At 41.7% G+C, this 17,036-nt stretch overlaps 1 protein-coding gene across 1 annotated transcript in view; it reads left to right on the top strand.

The window, feature by feature from the left end:
• The window catches only part of INCA1 (inhibitor of CDK, cyclin A1 interacting protein 1), a 66,809-nt gene that overhangs the window by 22,258 nt on the left and 27,515 nt on the right, over positions 1-17,036 (top strand). The window contains exons 2-4 of the mRNA XM_075206276.1: positions 2,005-2,076; positions 9,390-9,506; positions 9,663-9,690. Coding sequence (XP_075062377.1) covers positions 2,033-2,076; positions 9,390-9,506; positions 9,663-9,690 — 189 coding nt within the window. The 5' untranslated portion in view covers positions 2,005-2,032. The remainder of the gene's footprint in view (positions 1-2,004; positions 2,077-9,389; positions 9,507-9,662; positions 9,691-17,036) is intronic.

Genomic DNA, 17,036 nt, shown 5'->3' with positions numbered 1-17,036 from the left:
AGTCTATTCACCATCTGCCTGAAAAAATTGATTTTCTTGCCTTCAGTATTAGTCTGATGATGTTTTAAATATGATTTGAGTACTTGAAAGAATCTTTGGATCCTTATATTGTTGTCTTTAAACACACAAGTAAAGACACATACTTATCAAGCAATCGATAAGTTAAAATTAGATTCAACTTTATGGAGTGTGGTCCTTTAAGAACTTACATCTCCACAACCGCAGTACTGACACATGTACTACCCCGAAAAGGCTCTTAAAGTGCAAGTGGCCGGAAGTATAAAATACTCTCACCTATAATATGGCTGCATTTTGGTACGCTTGTACAGTTCAAAATTCCGTAAATTCACGCAACGTTGAATCAGATCCTACAGACCTGATTCATTAAGGAACGTAAGTTCATTTACATGCTGTTTATTGTGTAAAATTTCTCTGCGCATCTACGAAAATGTGACTTACACCGGTTAACGCAACCGAATGCAATTCATGTTTGCACGCAAATGACACTTCCCGACTGCTTTGAAGGGCGGAACTGGGAGGGGAAGGGGAGGACTAACATAGGCAATGTACAGTAAGGGTGTCTACATATATTTAACCATATAATTTGCTCTAGCTACAGGGCCGATGTAAGTGCTGACTGATAGTGATGACAGATGTGTATGTATGGCACAACATCTGTCTGTAATTAAGACAAACTGTAATAATGCCTTTTATGTGTAGCAAGCATTAAGAACAACCTTTTTATTTCATGTTAAATGAAAAAATAAAATAAAATTATAAATGTGTTTTTATTAATGATTATAGTATTAACACGTATTTATGTATTCATTTTTTTATCATGCATTCTGATGTGACTTTATATTGTACATATGTATTGTGCATATCCTGCAGTCTGTTCTGTCTGCATACCGCAAGTAACGTAGAGCCAGAGTGTACTTATAACTGTATTCAAATGGAAACGTTCCTTTAGATCCACTTGTACTAGAATACGGGCAGACGTACATGCAATTTTTTTTTAAGCGCAAGTTGTGTTCCTTAATGAATCAGGCCCTTTATGTATATATTCTCTACAACACTTATGTAATTAATTTATTTTCATTCAACTGTGTGCTATAAAGTGATTTATTCCTATTTGCAATTATGTTATTACTTTCTAATATTTAGCACTGATAAGCTTAGGAAATGGTGTACTTTTTCCAGGTATACTTTGGTATAATTTTATCGAGCGTCACATCATGTGTTCCGATGATATCAATCCAAACACTTTGTCCTTTATCAGTGGATTGCAATCTAGTACTCTTCTATGATCTCTCACCTGTTTGCAATAGAGTAGGCATAGGACTACAACATCATCAGCAACAGCAGCTACTAATTCCGCAGTGCTATACAGAGAACTCACTCACATCACTCCCTGCCCCTTTGGAGCTTACAGTCTAAATTCCCTAACATGCACACATAGATTGACAGACAGAGAGACTAGGGTCAATTTGATAGCAGCCAATTAACCTAATATTATGTTTTTGGAATGTGGGAAGAAACCGGAGCATCCGTAGGAAACCCACGCAAACACGGAGAACATACAAACTTCACACAGATAAGGATATGGTCAGGAATCGAACTCACGACCCCAGTGCTGTGAGGCAGAAGTGCTAACCACTTAGCCACCGTGCTGCCCATACACTGTTGTCAGGACTGCTGAGCTGGAAGACGGGGCACTTGCATAGGACAAAAGAGGACTGACTATTAGATCGTCTAAATTGTATATTTTTAAAAAAATAATATTTCTAAAAAATTCTGGGTGAGTGAAGTAAATGCTTGTGTAAAATGTTATTGATTGTGAGTAACCTCTTAAAGTGTAGCAATAATGATAAGCCATTGGTGCAGGTACAGCAAGGCTTACCGTGGAGTAAAAAGAACAGATAAAGGGACTGTTAGTATGAAGTCGATCAATAGAAGTAAGTCACATTGTTATAGAGTGTCAATGTTTGTTTGTTTTTTCTGTAGATATATTTTGAAATTTTGAGGTGTGAAGATGGATGACGAATTTGTCAGTGAAAATATAATACCATTTGCAAAGTAAGTTCAAATATATATTGATTTAATGTAGACAATGGTGAAAACGTGGGACAACAATTGGCTATGTCCCAGATCCATCCAGCTACTCCACCAATGTGTAGATTTATGTCCCCATTTCCATGAGTCCACGGCGTAAATTGGTTAGCATAATGCTCTTTTTCAACACAAAATTGGGATTGTTTAGGGCAGTGGATTCCAAACGTTTTTAAGTTCAAAGCACCCTTAGGGTCTCCAAAATTTTTTCAAGGCACCCCTAAACCAAAATAATTACCAAGTAGTCCCCCCGCCTTGCTTACCACTGGTCCTGGCCGAGGCACCCCTGTGAGTTCTCCAAGGCACCCCAGGGAGCCTAGGCGCACCGTTTGGGAACCACTGGTTTAGGGTTATGTCAGTCTAAAGAGCAGGAGGGATATGTGTGCTTCTCAATTGGATGTATGTAAGAAATTGTTGTGAAAAAACAATATGACAATGAGGGCACATAATTATATTACACATGTCATGCAGTACTGATGATACAATAAAACCTAATTGTAATGTTGTTATTAACAATTCTAATTGTACTACCCGAAAGCAAATCTGTCCCAATAAGTATAATTGACTGTTTGAAAGGTGCCTCAACAGTGCTGTAAGTCTAATATAATATCTCTTATGTACTTCTAAGGGACAAAGGAAAATAACAAATACAAGGGCAGGGCAAAGTGCTAAGCAAGTAAAACAAATTCTACAAAGATAAATCTGAGGTTAGGGTCACAGATGAGCCTGGGTTAATTTGAGTCAAAGGCTGGTCAAAAACAAAAGTCAATCAGAATAGCAACTATCCATATTCTGGAACAGTTGTTCAGCTATATGCAAAATTTGGATTTAAATAGGTAGATAACTTCCATGATTGGTGAGAGAAGTGATGGAAGAATAATCAATAAGGTATTTAAGTTCTTTTACAGTCAGAGAAGAACAGATAATTAACAAACTAGCAGACATGTAAGTTTACTTCTTGAGATACCATGAATCAAGCCATGATCCAAATGCCTTCCAATGTTGACTAAATAAAAATAATTTTGCAAAGAGAAAATTAATATCTTGGCTAACATAGCTTTAGGCAGTGTCATGTATCAGCTGGATGTGGAGATAGAATGTTTCAAGAGATGACATTAAAAAGATCCAAGACAGGACAGGCAGCACAGGCACATTGATTTGTGATCAGGCCATGAGGGAAGACAGGTAGCACAGGTATATATAGGGAATGTCCACCTTGCTTGTCTAGCTAACACTCTCCTGCCTGATCTGATGATCTTCAATATCCAATGACCTATAAGAACTGTTACTGGATAAAGTGCTCCTCTCTGAAAATGCCTCCATTCAGGACCAGAGGTAATGCCTATAAAAGTCTGGAAAATGGTCGATTCATACCCTGGTCTAATGCGGATCAAGTTTTAGGCCCCTCGAAAAATAAAAGTTTGGTAGATAGCAATCTTTACACCTACAGTGGAGTCTAATGTAGCATTAGTAAAGTGTAAGGTTTTTGCCAGGGACAACCACAAGGAGGTATGATCTTTGCTGCTAACACCACGCAGGGTGTGGCCCGTCGTGCAGGTATCAAACATGACCGGCAGGTAAGTATTACCAAAGAGTAGATATAGGATAAGTGGAGATACTTTCAGGAATGCAGTGGATACAGAAAGCTTATTCAAAGGCTGTACAGTAGATGTTAGATGAGGATACCTGGATAATACTAGAAAGGTGATGATACCAAGAATACACCTGACTGGTGATGTTACCAGTAATAAACGGTATAGGTGATGATGCCAGGGATACACTAGATAGATGATAAGAGGAATACACTGGGAACAGAAGCACTGACTTGAAGGTCTGGCACCATATGGCAGCATCAGCTGCTTTATATATTATAGGGTAATGAGAGGCAGAGCCAGTGAGAGAGGACGGAGTAATAAATAGTGGGGGGGTTGGTACCCAGGAAGGACCTGCCCGTGGCTCCAATGGGTTAGACTGGAGGGAGCGTGCTGGACCCTGGTAAGAACACCATAAGATCTGTAACATGGAGCTGAATCATGGTCAGCTTATATTTACCTTTCTGAGATGTAGAGAGCGAGGATTGTGTGATAGAATAATGTGCAAGTCCCCTAAAGAATTATGGTCATTGGGATCAGGGATATAAGTCATTTTAGAGAATTGTCGATTGGCAGGATATGAATAACTTGTACTTGAGGCATGTGCAGAGGCTTCTTCCCTCTCAATTCTAACATTATTAAATTGTACAATTCAGCGATTCCCAAACGTTTGCAGTTCGTAGCACCCTTAGAGTCTCCATAATTTTTTCAAGGCACCCCTCCAAAATAATTACCGAGCAGTCCCATTTTATAAGTAGTCAAAAAAACGTAATAAGTATTTAGGTCAGGACAGAAATACTTATTTAGTTGTATGAAAAAATAATATACATAAATCCAAGGGAAAAGAATATTTTTATATATTTTTTTCAATTGTATTTCTGTCAAAGAATAATTTATAGCTAACTCACACTCTGCCGCCCCCCTCGCTCTGGCTCCTCTCTCTGCTTCCTCACTCTGCCCGCTCTGCATCCTCACTCTGCCCGCTCTGCATCCTCGCTCTGCCCCCTCCCTCTGCATCCTCGCTCTGCCCCCTCCCTCTGCATCCTTGCTCTGCCGCCTCTGCATCCTCACTCTGCCCTCTCTGCCTCCTCGCTCTGCTCCCTCCCTCTGCATCCTTGCTCTCCTCCCTCTGCATCCAAGCTTTGTCTCTTCTCATTCTGAGCTTTACCCCTTCTGCATCCTCGCTCTGCCCCCTCTGCATCCTCGCTCGGACGCTTCTGCATCCTCACTCGGCCGCCTCTGCATCCTCACCCTGCCCCCTCTGCATCCACACTCTGCCCCCTCTGCATCCTCACTCTGCCCCCTCCTTCATTCTTTTGCCCCTCCATTACTGTTTCCTATCACCATTCCCTCCGTTTCTTTACTTACCATACTTGACCTTCTTTCTTCTATTTCTTCTGTCTTTTCTTCTGTTTTCTTACCAATTTGGCGGTGCCTTGGACCTAGCATCCTCTCTTCTGCCGCTTGTCACTGATTGTCTGGAGTGATGACGTCACACCCAACATTCAGTGAGAAGCGAGGAGGGAAGATGCTGGTTCCCAGGCGCTGCCGGATTGGTAAGTTTCTTTGTTTGTTTGTTTTTCCTCTTCCCGGCCACGGCACCCCTGTGACACCGCCGCGGCACCCCTGGGAGCCGCAGCGCACACTTTGGGAACCGTGAGTACAATCTAATCATTGGCAGTAGTAGTAGAAAAGTCTCTACAAGTGACTTTCTTCTATTGATACTCTCAACAACTTCTAAATAAAAGTTCTTTTGTCTGGGGAGTAAGATATATACTGGACTTTCTGCTCCAGAATTCATAGAAATCGGGTTGATCAACGTTACCCGTGATTGCACATAGATATATAAATAGTAATTACCCACAAAGCAGAAATGTGTGGAAATGTATTAATAAAGCTCCAGCTGACTCTTATTTTGTGATGCATCTAATAGATCCAGCTGTAAATTCTCAAATCGTTTGATTTATTTAAACATTTTGAGGAAACAAAAATCATTTCAAGGTAGCCAATAAAATACCACATTCTGAGAGTTCTACTAACCATAAAACATCACATCTCCATTTGTACAGTTGCACTTGCAAGTATATAATCCTTTCTGTAGTAATTTGCTCACATATTTTATAGATAAAAAAATTAGAGAAAAGAGCATTATGATATTCGGGGATAGAAATAAATCTAAAAGGGACCCTTCATGCAGAGGCTGGGAAACAGATGCAGAATAATAAAATGTTGCCAAGACATTTGTCAATACAGCCAGGTGATTTGTGATCAACACCTGAAGAATGTAAATTGTTATTGATTTCATGTACAACACATAGTATTTGTAGCATCGGTAAAAGACAGAGATTAATCAGAGCCAGTGCAGAATCAGCCAGTCCAGATATTCAGAACTCAGTTGTCTCTATACTGGGTCTCTACTGAGTATTTACCTGTGCCACGCAGCAAAGAGTGCCCTTAGAATTAACCAGGAGCCACTCCAATACTAGATCAACGTATCCAGCAGCCTTAAACTTTACTGATACTGTTAACGTGTGTACAGAACATCACAGCAAAAATGTTTATAGTAAATAATATTTTGTAACAAAGGGAGAAATTTAGCTGGTAACATGCAGAGAAAGCATGCAAGCAGAGTAACATGTTTGTGCAGCAATGCACCTAATTTAAAGATAAACATGTTGAAGACATATGTGTGCCAAATAATAGTTTAAAGTCTGGTTTAACTTACATTCTTTGAAAGTGCCTCTTTGCACATCTACAGGGTGTGTCTGTGTAAGTTTAATCAAACAGAGGCAGCTGAGAGGGCTCCTTTTTAAAGAGAAGGTGGGAGTGTCATCTGCCCATCAAGCAGGGCTGTGGGAGGAGTGTCAGGTATAAAAACCTGTTTGTTCTTTGTTCAGGGTGACCAATGCTGGAAAAGCTGGCTGGTGCCTAGAGAGCTGGTCTTTGATTAGCTAGAGTTTAGGGTCACAAGAAACTGTATGAAATATTTATGTTGTCAAGTACTTTACCACCCTGACATTAATTAAATACAATATACACACAGAGCAAATAAGGTACTGTGGGTGGTGTCCTATAAAATAATACTCAATGAATAAAAAAATGATAAAAGGAACAGATCGCTAATTAATTATATATAGTTTCAATATTTATTGTATACATACAACTCTAAAACCAATAAATGACAATGGTGAATTACTCCATAGAATAAATTACAAACAGCTGTAACCCACTAATAAATTTCATAATATATCTATTAGAGAAATAAGATGTTTAACAAAATTATGACTCAATGTATGTCCGGACAATATAAATCAACTATAGGCAACACTATAGATGTAAGAATCTACTTCTGTTATATTGGATATAGGAAACTCCACCAATATTAGCACAAAGCAATTCATCCAATAGTTTGCCAACTCAAATTGGATCCTCACATTAAAATAAACTAAAAAGGCAAGAAGCTGTTCGCGTGTGTTTCACCAGAAGTCTGCTCTTTCCACAAATGGTGTCAGAAGTGCAGATGCCTCAGGAAGCAAGTTTCTGCTACCCAACCTGTGTAGACGCTAACACGGAGTAAGTTTTAAGAGCCTTTGTCTTTGTGAATGTGGTCGCTGCTTTTAAGGGAAGGGATAGTCCAGGTGAGGCTTGACAGAAATGTACCCCCTGGTCTGGCTCTGCAGAAAATGTCGCCAACTGATGAAGTAGAAGCATATTTGTTGTCCTGTGAGAGAGCTGTAAAAAGGTCAAAATAACCTCCCAACGTGTGAGCTGAGAGGCTGGCACCAAATGTGACTGGTGAAGCTCAGCCAGCTTATATGGATCTGGATGAGGACTGGGCCTCTGATTATTCGTGTCCAAAGTCTGAGATATTGGCTGTCATTGGGGTTTTGGGGCCAGGCCAGGCCCAGGGCTATCATGAATGGCGCTATGATAAAAACAAACCGTTCAGAGCACTATTGGCTGAGCTTTCCAATTTTTTTTAAAAAAGTCTGTCAGGCCTGTAAATTACAGGGTCCGCCAGTTGGGAAAGAGAAGTGAAGAGCACATATACCATATCAATCTCCTTAAACCTTGGTATGATGAGGACACCTCTCCTCGGATAGTGAGTGCTGTCATTGAAAAGTCTAAAGTGTCCATAGAGCCAGCTTTGTCTATTAAGCAGAAACAACAGACTGATGAAATGATACGCCCAAACAGGTATGTCTTCTCTTCCATTCCTGGTAGTAACAATCTGACTACTCTTGATCTAACAAATGGTTATTGGCAAGTTCCCATGACTTCCACGTCCAAGCCAAAAACTGCATTTCCATCCCTAATGGTCTCTTCCAATATAAAATCCTACCCTTTGTGATGCATGAGGCGCCTGCCACCTTCCAAGGGGCTATGAACAAGTTGCTACGTCCCCATACAGCTTATGAAGTGGCTTATTTAGATGATATAGTAATTTTTACCTCTGACTGGAAATCACACCTGGCCAAAGTTGAGGCGGTTTTGGCTTCATTCAGGTCTGCAGGACTAACAGCTAATCCAGAAAAATGTTCCATCGCCATTAGAGAAGCCAAGTATATAGGGTACGTTGTTGGGTGAGGGCAAATAAAACCCCAACTGGACAAAGTGGAGGCAGTCAAAAATTGGCCAAGAAGAGAGACAAGAAAGTGCAGCTAAGAACCTTCCTAGGTTTACTACAGGCGATTTCATAAGCCATTTTGCCACTAGAGCTCCTCCACTAACGGACAGGTTAAAAAAAGTTGTCCAAATAGTTAAGCTTGGTAGGACTCTGCAGAAGTCGCTTGGTCAGATATCCAATTGTAAAGCGCTACGATATCTGCTGGCACTATATAAATGTTGATGATAAGGATGATGATGATATTCGCTTACCCCTCTGTTCCTCTCCAGTTCTATAAGCACCAGACTTTGCCTGGAGTTTTTACCTTCAAGCTGAAGCCTCCGGTGTAGGCTTAGGTGCAGTCTTGTCGTAGCAGAAGGATGGAGTAGAAAACCCTGTCCTTTATTTAAATGGTAAGTTACTACCAAGGGAACAAAAATATGCCACTGTGGAGAAAGAATGTCTCGCTATAAAATGGGCTACAGAAGCTCTCAGTTTAAACTATGAGTGTCTTTCAGAGCTCCAAGCTGACCTGCACTTCCTGTCCATGCACTTCCAGTACTTGCAATGACAGGGTTCTGCGTTTGCTATCGGCGCCAGTCATTAAAAGTTTGTGGATACCATAGGGTGGCGAATTCAGAGAATGGTTAACATTTTAAACAAATGTACATATTTTACAGATTATAACCACATCGCTACATTTAAGACCCAACGTGGAAGCACCACCAGCATTCTTCCCGACAAGAGGGGGTACTAGGGGATCTTAACCTTTATTGATATTGCCCAGTACCTTACTCTTGTCTTGTTAGTGAATGTAGCCAAAAAAACAGCATCAAAATGACAGATTCAGAAATGGTTTGTGTGGGCAGAATTGGTGCAAGGCAGACTAAGAGCACATGAGTCCTATAAACTTTCCTTGGAAATATGTGCATGCCAAAAAATGATATTCTGGCAACAACAGAAAAGTTTTGTAATGCACTATACCACATTCCGGTAATTCTTAGGATTTAATAATGAATATTAATTGCCTAGGTGTAACTGGTATAGTGATGACTACATTCCTTGTCTCATTCTCCCTGCAGACGATCTCAGATAGTTAAACGATTTCTCCCACAGCCCATTCTTTCTGACTCACAATTACCTCCTCCAGAGGAGCGTTATGGGCCTGATTTCTGGGAGCGACTGATCAGACAACCCAAGTAAGACACCTCTTCTTGTCTCACCATGCTCACTGCTGTAATGACTATCCATCTCTCTTCCACTTCCGTTGTCCTCTCTGCAGCTCAACCCTGTCAACACAATCTTTTTCTCTAATGTTTCCTTGGTATAACAACATTTTGTTTTCTTAATTCCAGTGTTTATAAATCTGGAGTCTCCAACGCGGTAAGTCCATTTAGGAAGCCGATACTGTAAATGATGTTTTATACTGTCATACACAAATGGAGATGTATTTACAGGAGAGACTTGGATTAATGTATCAAAACAGGAAATAGAGAAGATTGCACCTCCTGATGGGAGGAGCTGGCACACACTGGGCAGATCATAGCACGACTTGCTGAACGGGACTCATATTGCACACACATGTAAGAAGAAGATATCATGTTGCAGCAATAATGCAAGATATTTTAAAAGGCTTCAAGAGTAGGAGAAAATGCACTTACAAAGGTGTGACCGCAGAGCATACGTCTACCCCGCCTTGACTTGCACATGGTTGGAGGTGGAGGAGAACCAGCCTCAAGTTATGATGTACAATTTGAAGATATTTGCATCTTCTAAACACACTTTATAAAAACAAGTCTCTATGTCCCCTCACACACGTGATTTATTTGTAGGTGTAAGCAGAGCCGTAACTTAGAATTCTAGCGCCCGGGGCGAGAAAGACAAATGCCGCCCCCCCCTAGCCCTCAATTTTAACCAAATTAACCTAAAATATTCCTAAATTGCGCCCCCCTTCAGCGTTGCGCCCTGGGCACAGCCTTAATTACGGCCCTTAACTTATAAATTAAAACTTAATTTTAGGGATAAGTAAATATGTTTAACTTTATAGCTTAATCAAAAAGGCTGTTCCTATATCACTTTAAATTCGCAAAGCAATTCTAATCCCTAGGAACTGATTTTAGATTAGAACTGTTTTTCTTCTTAAATATTGAAGTCCAAACCAGAAGTCATTCTAAACAACAAGTTGTCACGAACTGCTATTGGCTCATCATGATTCAATTGATTTTACAATTCACCTTGAGGCCGAACAGTAAAATAACTCATCTTTTCCTGACCAAGGGGGAATCAATGAAACGATCAAATTGACTAAGGAGAATTGGAATATGCAGTGTCTGAAAAAGTCAGTTAGTTGGATATGAAGGGTAGATTGTTAAGAGTTGAACAAGATCATGTGCAGGAGAGAGAAGAGATATTTATGTTGTATATTCTAATATTGTATCATATATACATAGATATTATATATTATATTAGTTAAGACAAAGAGTTTTCACATCTCAAACCTGTATTAAGAGAATTCACTGTATATTCATATACAGTATATATTTATATGCTCTGGTTGGGCAGTGTAGTTTTATATTTGTAGGAACCAGTATTATAAACATATATGATTGTACATTTATAATATATGCATAAATATATTGATGGGCACAAGTAGTTTGTCACTTTATGTATGAGCCACATGTATGGAAGGGAATACCGAGTTGTCCCATAGTTTTGTGAGCCAGTGACATTATTTATAATTTAAGGCCAAATTGTTTCATAAACCAACCATTGCATGCATGATTTTATGTATTAAAACATAAAATGTTCGCAGTACGCAATTGTTGTTTTGTATACATAACTCTTGAACACCTTTTAGAATGTTCAGTAATTCAAAGTACAAGTCCTTTGAAAGATCCTTAGTTGTTCCGCTTTGATAATCACGCTTCTAGTGTTAGACCAAGCAGATCGTGATCCACGCGTCTTCCCTTTCAAATACCCGATCTCCATAGGTAAAACACTGAATCTACAAAATCAAAAATAAGGGGGTGCTTCCATGGTGTATTATCATTAAAAAGTTTTATTAAAAGTCACAAAGATTCAACATGTTCCAGAAATCAGTTGTATATAAACATATAGCAACCAATATTTCCGTATAGTCCTATCCACATGTAGCTAGCATGTAGCGGCATCCATACAATGACTGATTGTGTGCCAGTACCCTTTACACATTCCATCACAGACTCTGACGAATCTTTGTGACTTTTAATAAAACTGTTTTTAATGATAATAAACCATAAAAGCACCTCCTTATTTTTGAAATTGTAGATTCAATAATTTTCTCTCTCTCTCTCTCCCTCTCTCTCCCTCTCTCTCTCTCTCTCTCTCTTGCATTAAAAACAATATATAATTGCACAGATGCATGCATTCTAGGTGAATGCATGAATAATAAAAAAATAGGCACTGAAAGTATTCACAGATACATTTATCTCATACTCATACCAAGAATCAGCAGTATTCAGCAGCCTGTACAGTATGTATATATTACAATGTCGATAATAATATAATAAAGAATTGGAAAATAATCTGAGGAGGTCAGACAGAAGATTGTAGCCAAACATGGACAAACTCAAGGCTACAAATCAATCTCCAGAGATAATAATGTTCCTGTTTCCACTGTATGTAAAGTTATTAGGAAGTATGGGGCCCATGACCCTGTAGCCAACCTTCTTGAATGTGGCTGCAAGAGAAAACTTGATGAAAAATTGCAGTGCAGGATAGTTCGAATGGTAGTGCAAGCACCTTGTTCAGCTGCCAAACAGGTTGAAGCTGACCATCAAACACAAGGTATGACAGCTTCAACTCGCACCACCTGTCACTAACTCAGTGAAAGGTGGATAAATGGTAGGAGGGCCCCCGCTGCTGAGAGGGAGAGACATAAGAAAGCCTGACCAGAGTTTGCTAGAATATGCCTGAAGAAGTCAGATACCTTCTAGGAGAATGTCCAGTAGACTGATGAGACCAATTAGAGCTTTTTCGTAAAGCACTTCATCCCTATGTTTACAGAAAGCAAAATTAAGCTTTGAAAGAAAATAACACCTTCCCTTTAGTCAAACATGGAGCTGGTTCAGAGATGTTTTGGGGCTACTGTGCTGCATCGGGCACAGGGTGCATTGATCGTGTGCATGGCATCATGAAGTTTGGAGATTACCAGGACATTTTGGAGTGCAATGTTGAGCCCAGTGACAGAAAGCTGGGTCTTAGTCTACGGTTATAGGTCTTACAGCAGAACAATTACCCATAACACACTTCAAAAGTACCCGGGATTGGTTCAAGACTGTGGACTATGTTGAAGTGGCTAGATGCAATGAGTCCAGATATAATTCCCATAGAACACCTGTGGAGATATCTAAAAACAGCACTTTGGAGAAAGCACCCTTCAAATCTGCGAGAACTGGAGCAGTTTGCACAAGATAAGTGGACCAATCTGCAGTAGAGAGGTGCAAGAAGCTCATCCATGGCTATAGGAAGTGGTTGACTACAGTTATTTTGACCAAAGGCTCTGCTGCCAAATAATAAGTCTAAAGAATCAATAATTTTGTCACTGCCCTTTCTTTTCATTTTCTGATTGAAATGGATATACAGCATTAAATTCAGAATGAAAAAAAGGTTCTGTAATATTAAGGGAGGAATTTGTCACTCACCGGACTGTGAGTGCTTCTTCCCGTATGTTTAGGAATCGTGGCCGTCCACCATCCTGAGGGTCTGCGCATGCGCAGCCCTTTCAAACCCTTCAGTACCTGTTCCTTTAACTTAATTGGCAGATCAGGCAACACTCCCTATATTAAGCACCTGTGGTCAATACCACGTTGCCTGATCTTGGAGTCTCATTCCACATGAGCCTCTGAAGGTGTTCCTGTGTTTCCTCGTGTATTCAGCGCTGCTGATTCCTGTGGTTTCCATACCACTTCTACTCCTGTGGTTTCCAGACCACTTCAACTCACCTGTGTTTCATCGTGACTGTTAGCTGATTCCTATCCGCTGCCTCCGTGCACTACAGTCTTCAGACCACTTCAACTCTGCCGTGTTTCATCGTGACTGTTAGCTGATTCCTATCTGCTGCCTCCGTGCACTACAGTCTTCAGACCACTTCAACTCTGCCGTGTTTCATCGTGACTGTTAGCTGATTCCTATCCGCTGCCTCTGTGCACTACAGTCCTCAGACCACTTCAACCCTTCTGTGTTTCATCGTGACTGTTTGGCTGATTCCTATCTGCTGCCTCCGTGCACTTCAGTCTTCAGCTCATCTCATCTCTCCCGTGTTTCCTCGAGACTGCTACAACTGATTCCTATCCGCTGCTCTCCGTGCTCAACAGTTCCAGCTCAGCTCTGCTCTCCCGTGTTTCATCGTTGCTGCACCTGCTGGTTGCTATCCGCTACCTCCGTGTACCTGCAGAGTCCTGCTGGCTGCTATTCCTCAGTTCTACTCGTTCTACAACAGCTGATCCGCTCTCTGTGCTTCTCGTGTTCCCGCTGGTCACTACTCGCCAGTCTGCATCGGATCTGCGCCTCACTGCTTTCATCTCATCTAGACCATCGCTATTCTTCAGGGTCCTCCAGGAGTCCAGTTCTACATACTACTGCTTCCTGAGCATTTGTTCCCCTGCTGGTCTACCTACCTGTGCGCTGCACCTACTTGATTACCGCTTCATCCTCCTGGGTCTTCGCATCCTGCCGGCCTCCAGCCGTTCAGGTATCTCTGCACTCCTGTCTGACAGCCTGCTCCTGAACCACGGTATGCATACTTCTCATTGACTGTGCTGGTGTATTGCATATCTTGCTGGACTGAGTTGCTCTCCTCTGGAGTTTACTATCCGCTGAGACTATTACCATCATTGACTGTGTTATCTGTTGCCCGGATAGTTTCTGTGACTTTATATTATTGCAGTGCTGTTCAGTCATTACTATTGTGCATGTCATTGTGGATCAAGTTCAAGGTGCCCGTGTATCCTCTGTATTGCAGTCCCTCCCCGTGCTCCTCCTTACATATATATTCAGTGGTACAACTTGCTAGAGGCAGACCACTGATCCCTGTTTCCCGTGTCACCTGTTCCAGTATCCTCTCACATAGCAGTGGTACAACTTGCTAACGCAGACCACTGACTCCCCGGATACCTCCACTTGGATTCCATTCCTTCACCCAGACAGCGGTACAACTTGCTAACCGCAGACCGCTGACTCTCATCACCTCCTCGTTTCTGTTGGACATTCATCCTCACTATAGCAGTGGTACAACTTGCTACCGCAGACCACTGACTACCCTCACGTGTCCTTTGTCCATACAGTTCCTCGTGTATTACTACATATATATCACCAGTGCTGCTAGTCATAGACTTTCCTGAGCATCTCTATCATCTGCTGTCTCCTGTTCCGTGATCCCCCTGCTACCAGAGTACCATATTACCACCTATACTGCTCTGGTAAGCTTACCACCTGGTGATCCCTGGGTAAAGACTCCTAGTGCCCGTGACAGTAAGATCAGGCCATGACAGACCCAGATACGGAACCTACCGCCAAAGAGATGCTGCAGCATCTGGTCACCCGTGTGGAGCAACAGGATGCTCGCCAACAGCTGTTACTTCAATGCTACCAGTCGTTAGCCTCCCAAGGACCATCTGGACAGCCTGTTACAGCTAATGTTGAAGCTCCTGTGCTTTCCTCCGTTTCCCCAGTGCCATCCCAGGTGTCTACAGCTCCCACGCTTCACCTGCCTACTCCGTCAAAGTACGATGGAGACCCCAAAACTTGTAGGGGTTTTCTCAACCAATGCTCAGTTCATTTTGAGCTCCAACCTCAAAATTTTTCTACCCATCGTTCCAGAGTGGCCTATCTTATCTCATTGTTTTCTGGACAAGCTCTGGCTTGGGCCTCCCCTCTGTGGGAGAGAAACGATCCTATATTACAAGATAGTGCCAAATTCATCTCTACGTTCCGAAGTGTGTTCGATGAACCAGGTCGTGTGACCTCCGCTGCTTCCAGCATTCTTCGTTTACGTCAAGGTTCTCATACAGTAGGCCAGTACGTCATTCAATTTAGGATATTAGCCTCTGAACTTCAGTGGAACACTGAAGCATTAATTGCCGCCTTCTGGCAGGGGCTCTCCGATAAAATTAAAGATGCACTGACTACCCAAGAGCTTCCTACGTCATTAGAAGATTTGATTTCTCTTTGCCATCGTGTAGACATGAGGTTTCGTGAAAGAGAATCTGAGAAAACAACTTCAGTTAAAACACCTCTTCGCTCAACCCCTCAATTTCGTCCAGCTTCACCTTCTGTGATTCCCATGGAGATAGGACGTTCCAAATTATCTTTAGAAGAGAGGAAACGAAGAGTAAAGAATAGACTTTGTATCTATTGTGCTGATTCCACACATATGCTCAGTTCTTGCCCTAAGAAATCGGGAAATGCCAGGCCCTAACTAGTTCTGGAGAGGTGAAGTTAGGGTCCCTGGAGTCCTCTCCATCTTCTACGAAACTAAAAGTCTGCGCTTTTGATGTTACGATTTCCTTTGCTACCAAATCCTTTGAGTCTCAGGCACTGATTGATTCTGGAGCAGCAGGAAATTTCATTTCTAAATCCCTAGTGAATCAATGGTCCCTACCAGTGATTACTTTGAAAACACCGATTACTGTGACTGCTATAGATGGATCACGTCTCATCAATGGTCTCATCACCCAGAGTACGTCTCCAGTAACGCTTCAGATTGGTGTGCTACACCATGAAGAGATTTCGTTTTTAATTCTTCCTGTTACGACAAGTCCGATTGTCTTAGGCCTTCCATGGCTTCAATGTCATTCTCCCCAGATTGACTGGCGCACTCCTCAAGTTACGTCTTGGGGAGCTGAATGTCATCATCGTTGTCTTCCTCAAGTCATTCCTCTTAAAGTACAGCAATCTTCCATCTCATCTTCCTCACCGGGACTCCCCCCTCAGTATGCTTCATTTGCCGATGTTTTTGATAAAGCTCAGTCTGAACGTCTTCCTCCTCATCGTTCCTGGGATTGTCCGATCGATCTTCTACCTGGCAAGACTCCTCCTAGGGGCCGGGTCTATCCACTTTCGTTACCTGAAACTCAAGCTACATCTGAGTACATCCAGGAGAATCTCCAGCGAGGGTTTATTCGACCTTCCACCTCTCCCGCTGGAGCCGGGTTCTTCTTCGTAAAAAAGAAGGATGGATCACTACGCCCCTGCATAGATTTTCGTGGACTCAATGCCATTACTATTAAGAATCGGTATCCCATTCCGTTGATCACTGGGTTATTTGATCGCATCAAGGGAGCTCGGATCTTTACCAAGTTGGATCTTCGTGGTGCCTATAATTTAATTAGAATCCGTCCCGGTGACGAATGGAAGACAGCGTTCAACACCAGAGATGGGCATTATGAAAATCTAGTAATGCCTTTCGGGTTGTGCAATGCCCCTGCTGTCTTCCAAGGCTTCGTTAATGAGATCTTTCGGGACTTGTTATATGTATGTGTCGTTGTCTACCTGGACGACATATTGATCTTTTCACAGGACCTGCCTTCTCATCACCAACATGTGGCAGAGGTCCTTTCCAGACTCCGGAAAAATTCATTATTCTGCAAACTAGAAAAATGTTCATTCGAGTTGCCCCAGATTCCATTTTTGGGGTATATTGTTTCCGGAGTTGGCCTAAAAATGGATCCAGAAAAGGTGAATGCTGTATT

The sequence above is a fragment of the Mixophyes fleayi genome, chromosome 4, assembly GCF_038048845.1.
Source record: "Mixophyes fleayi isolate aMixFle1 chromosome 4, aMixFle1.hap1, whole genome shotgun sequence".
Taxonomy (NCBI): domain Eukaryota; kingdom Metazoa; phylum Chordata; class Amphibia; order Anura; family Limnodynastidae; genus Mixophyes; species Mixophyes fleayi.
Note: the sequence above shows the minus strand (reverse complement) of the source record. Positions and strands in the feature narration are given on the sequence as shown.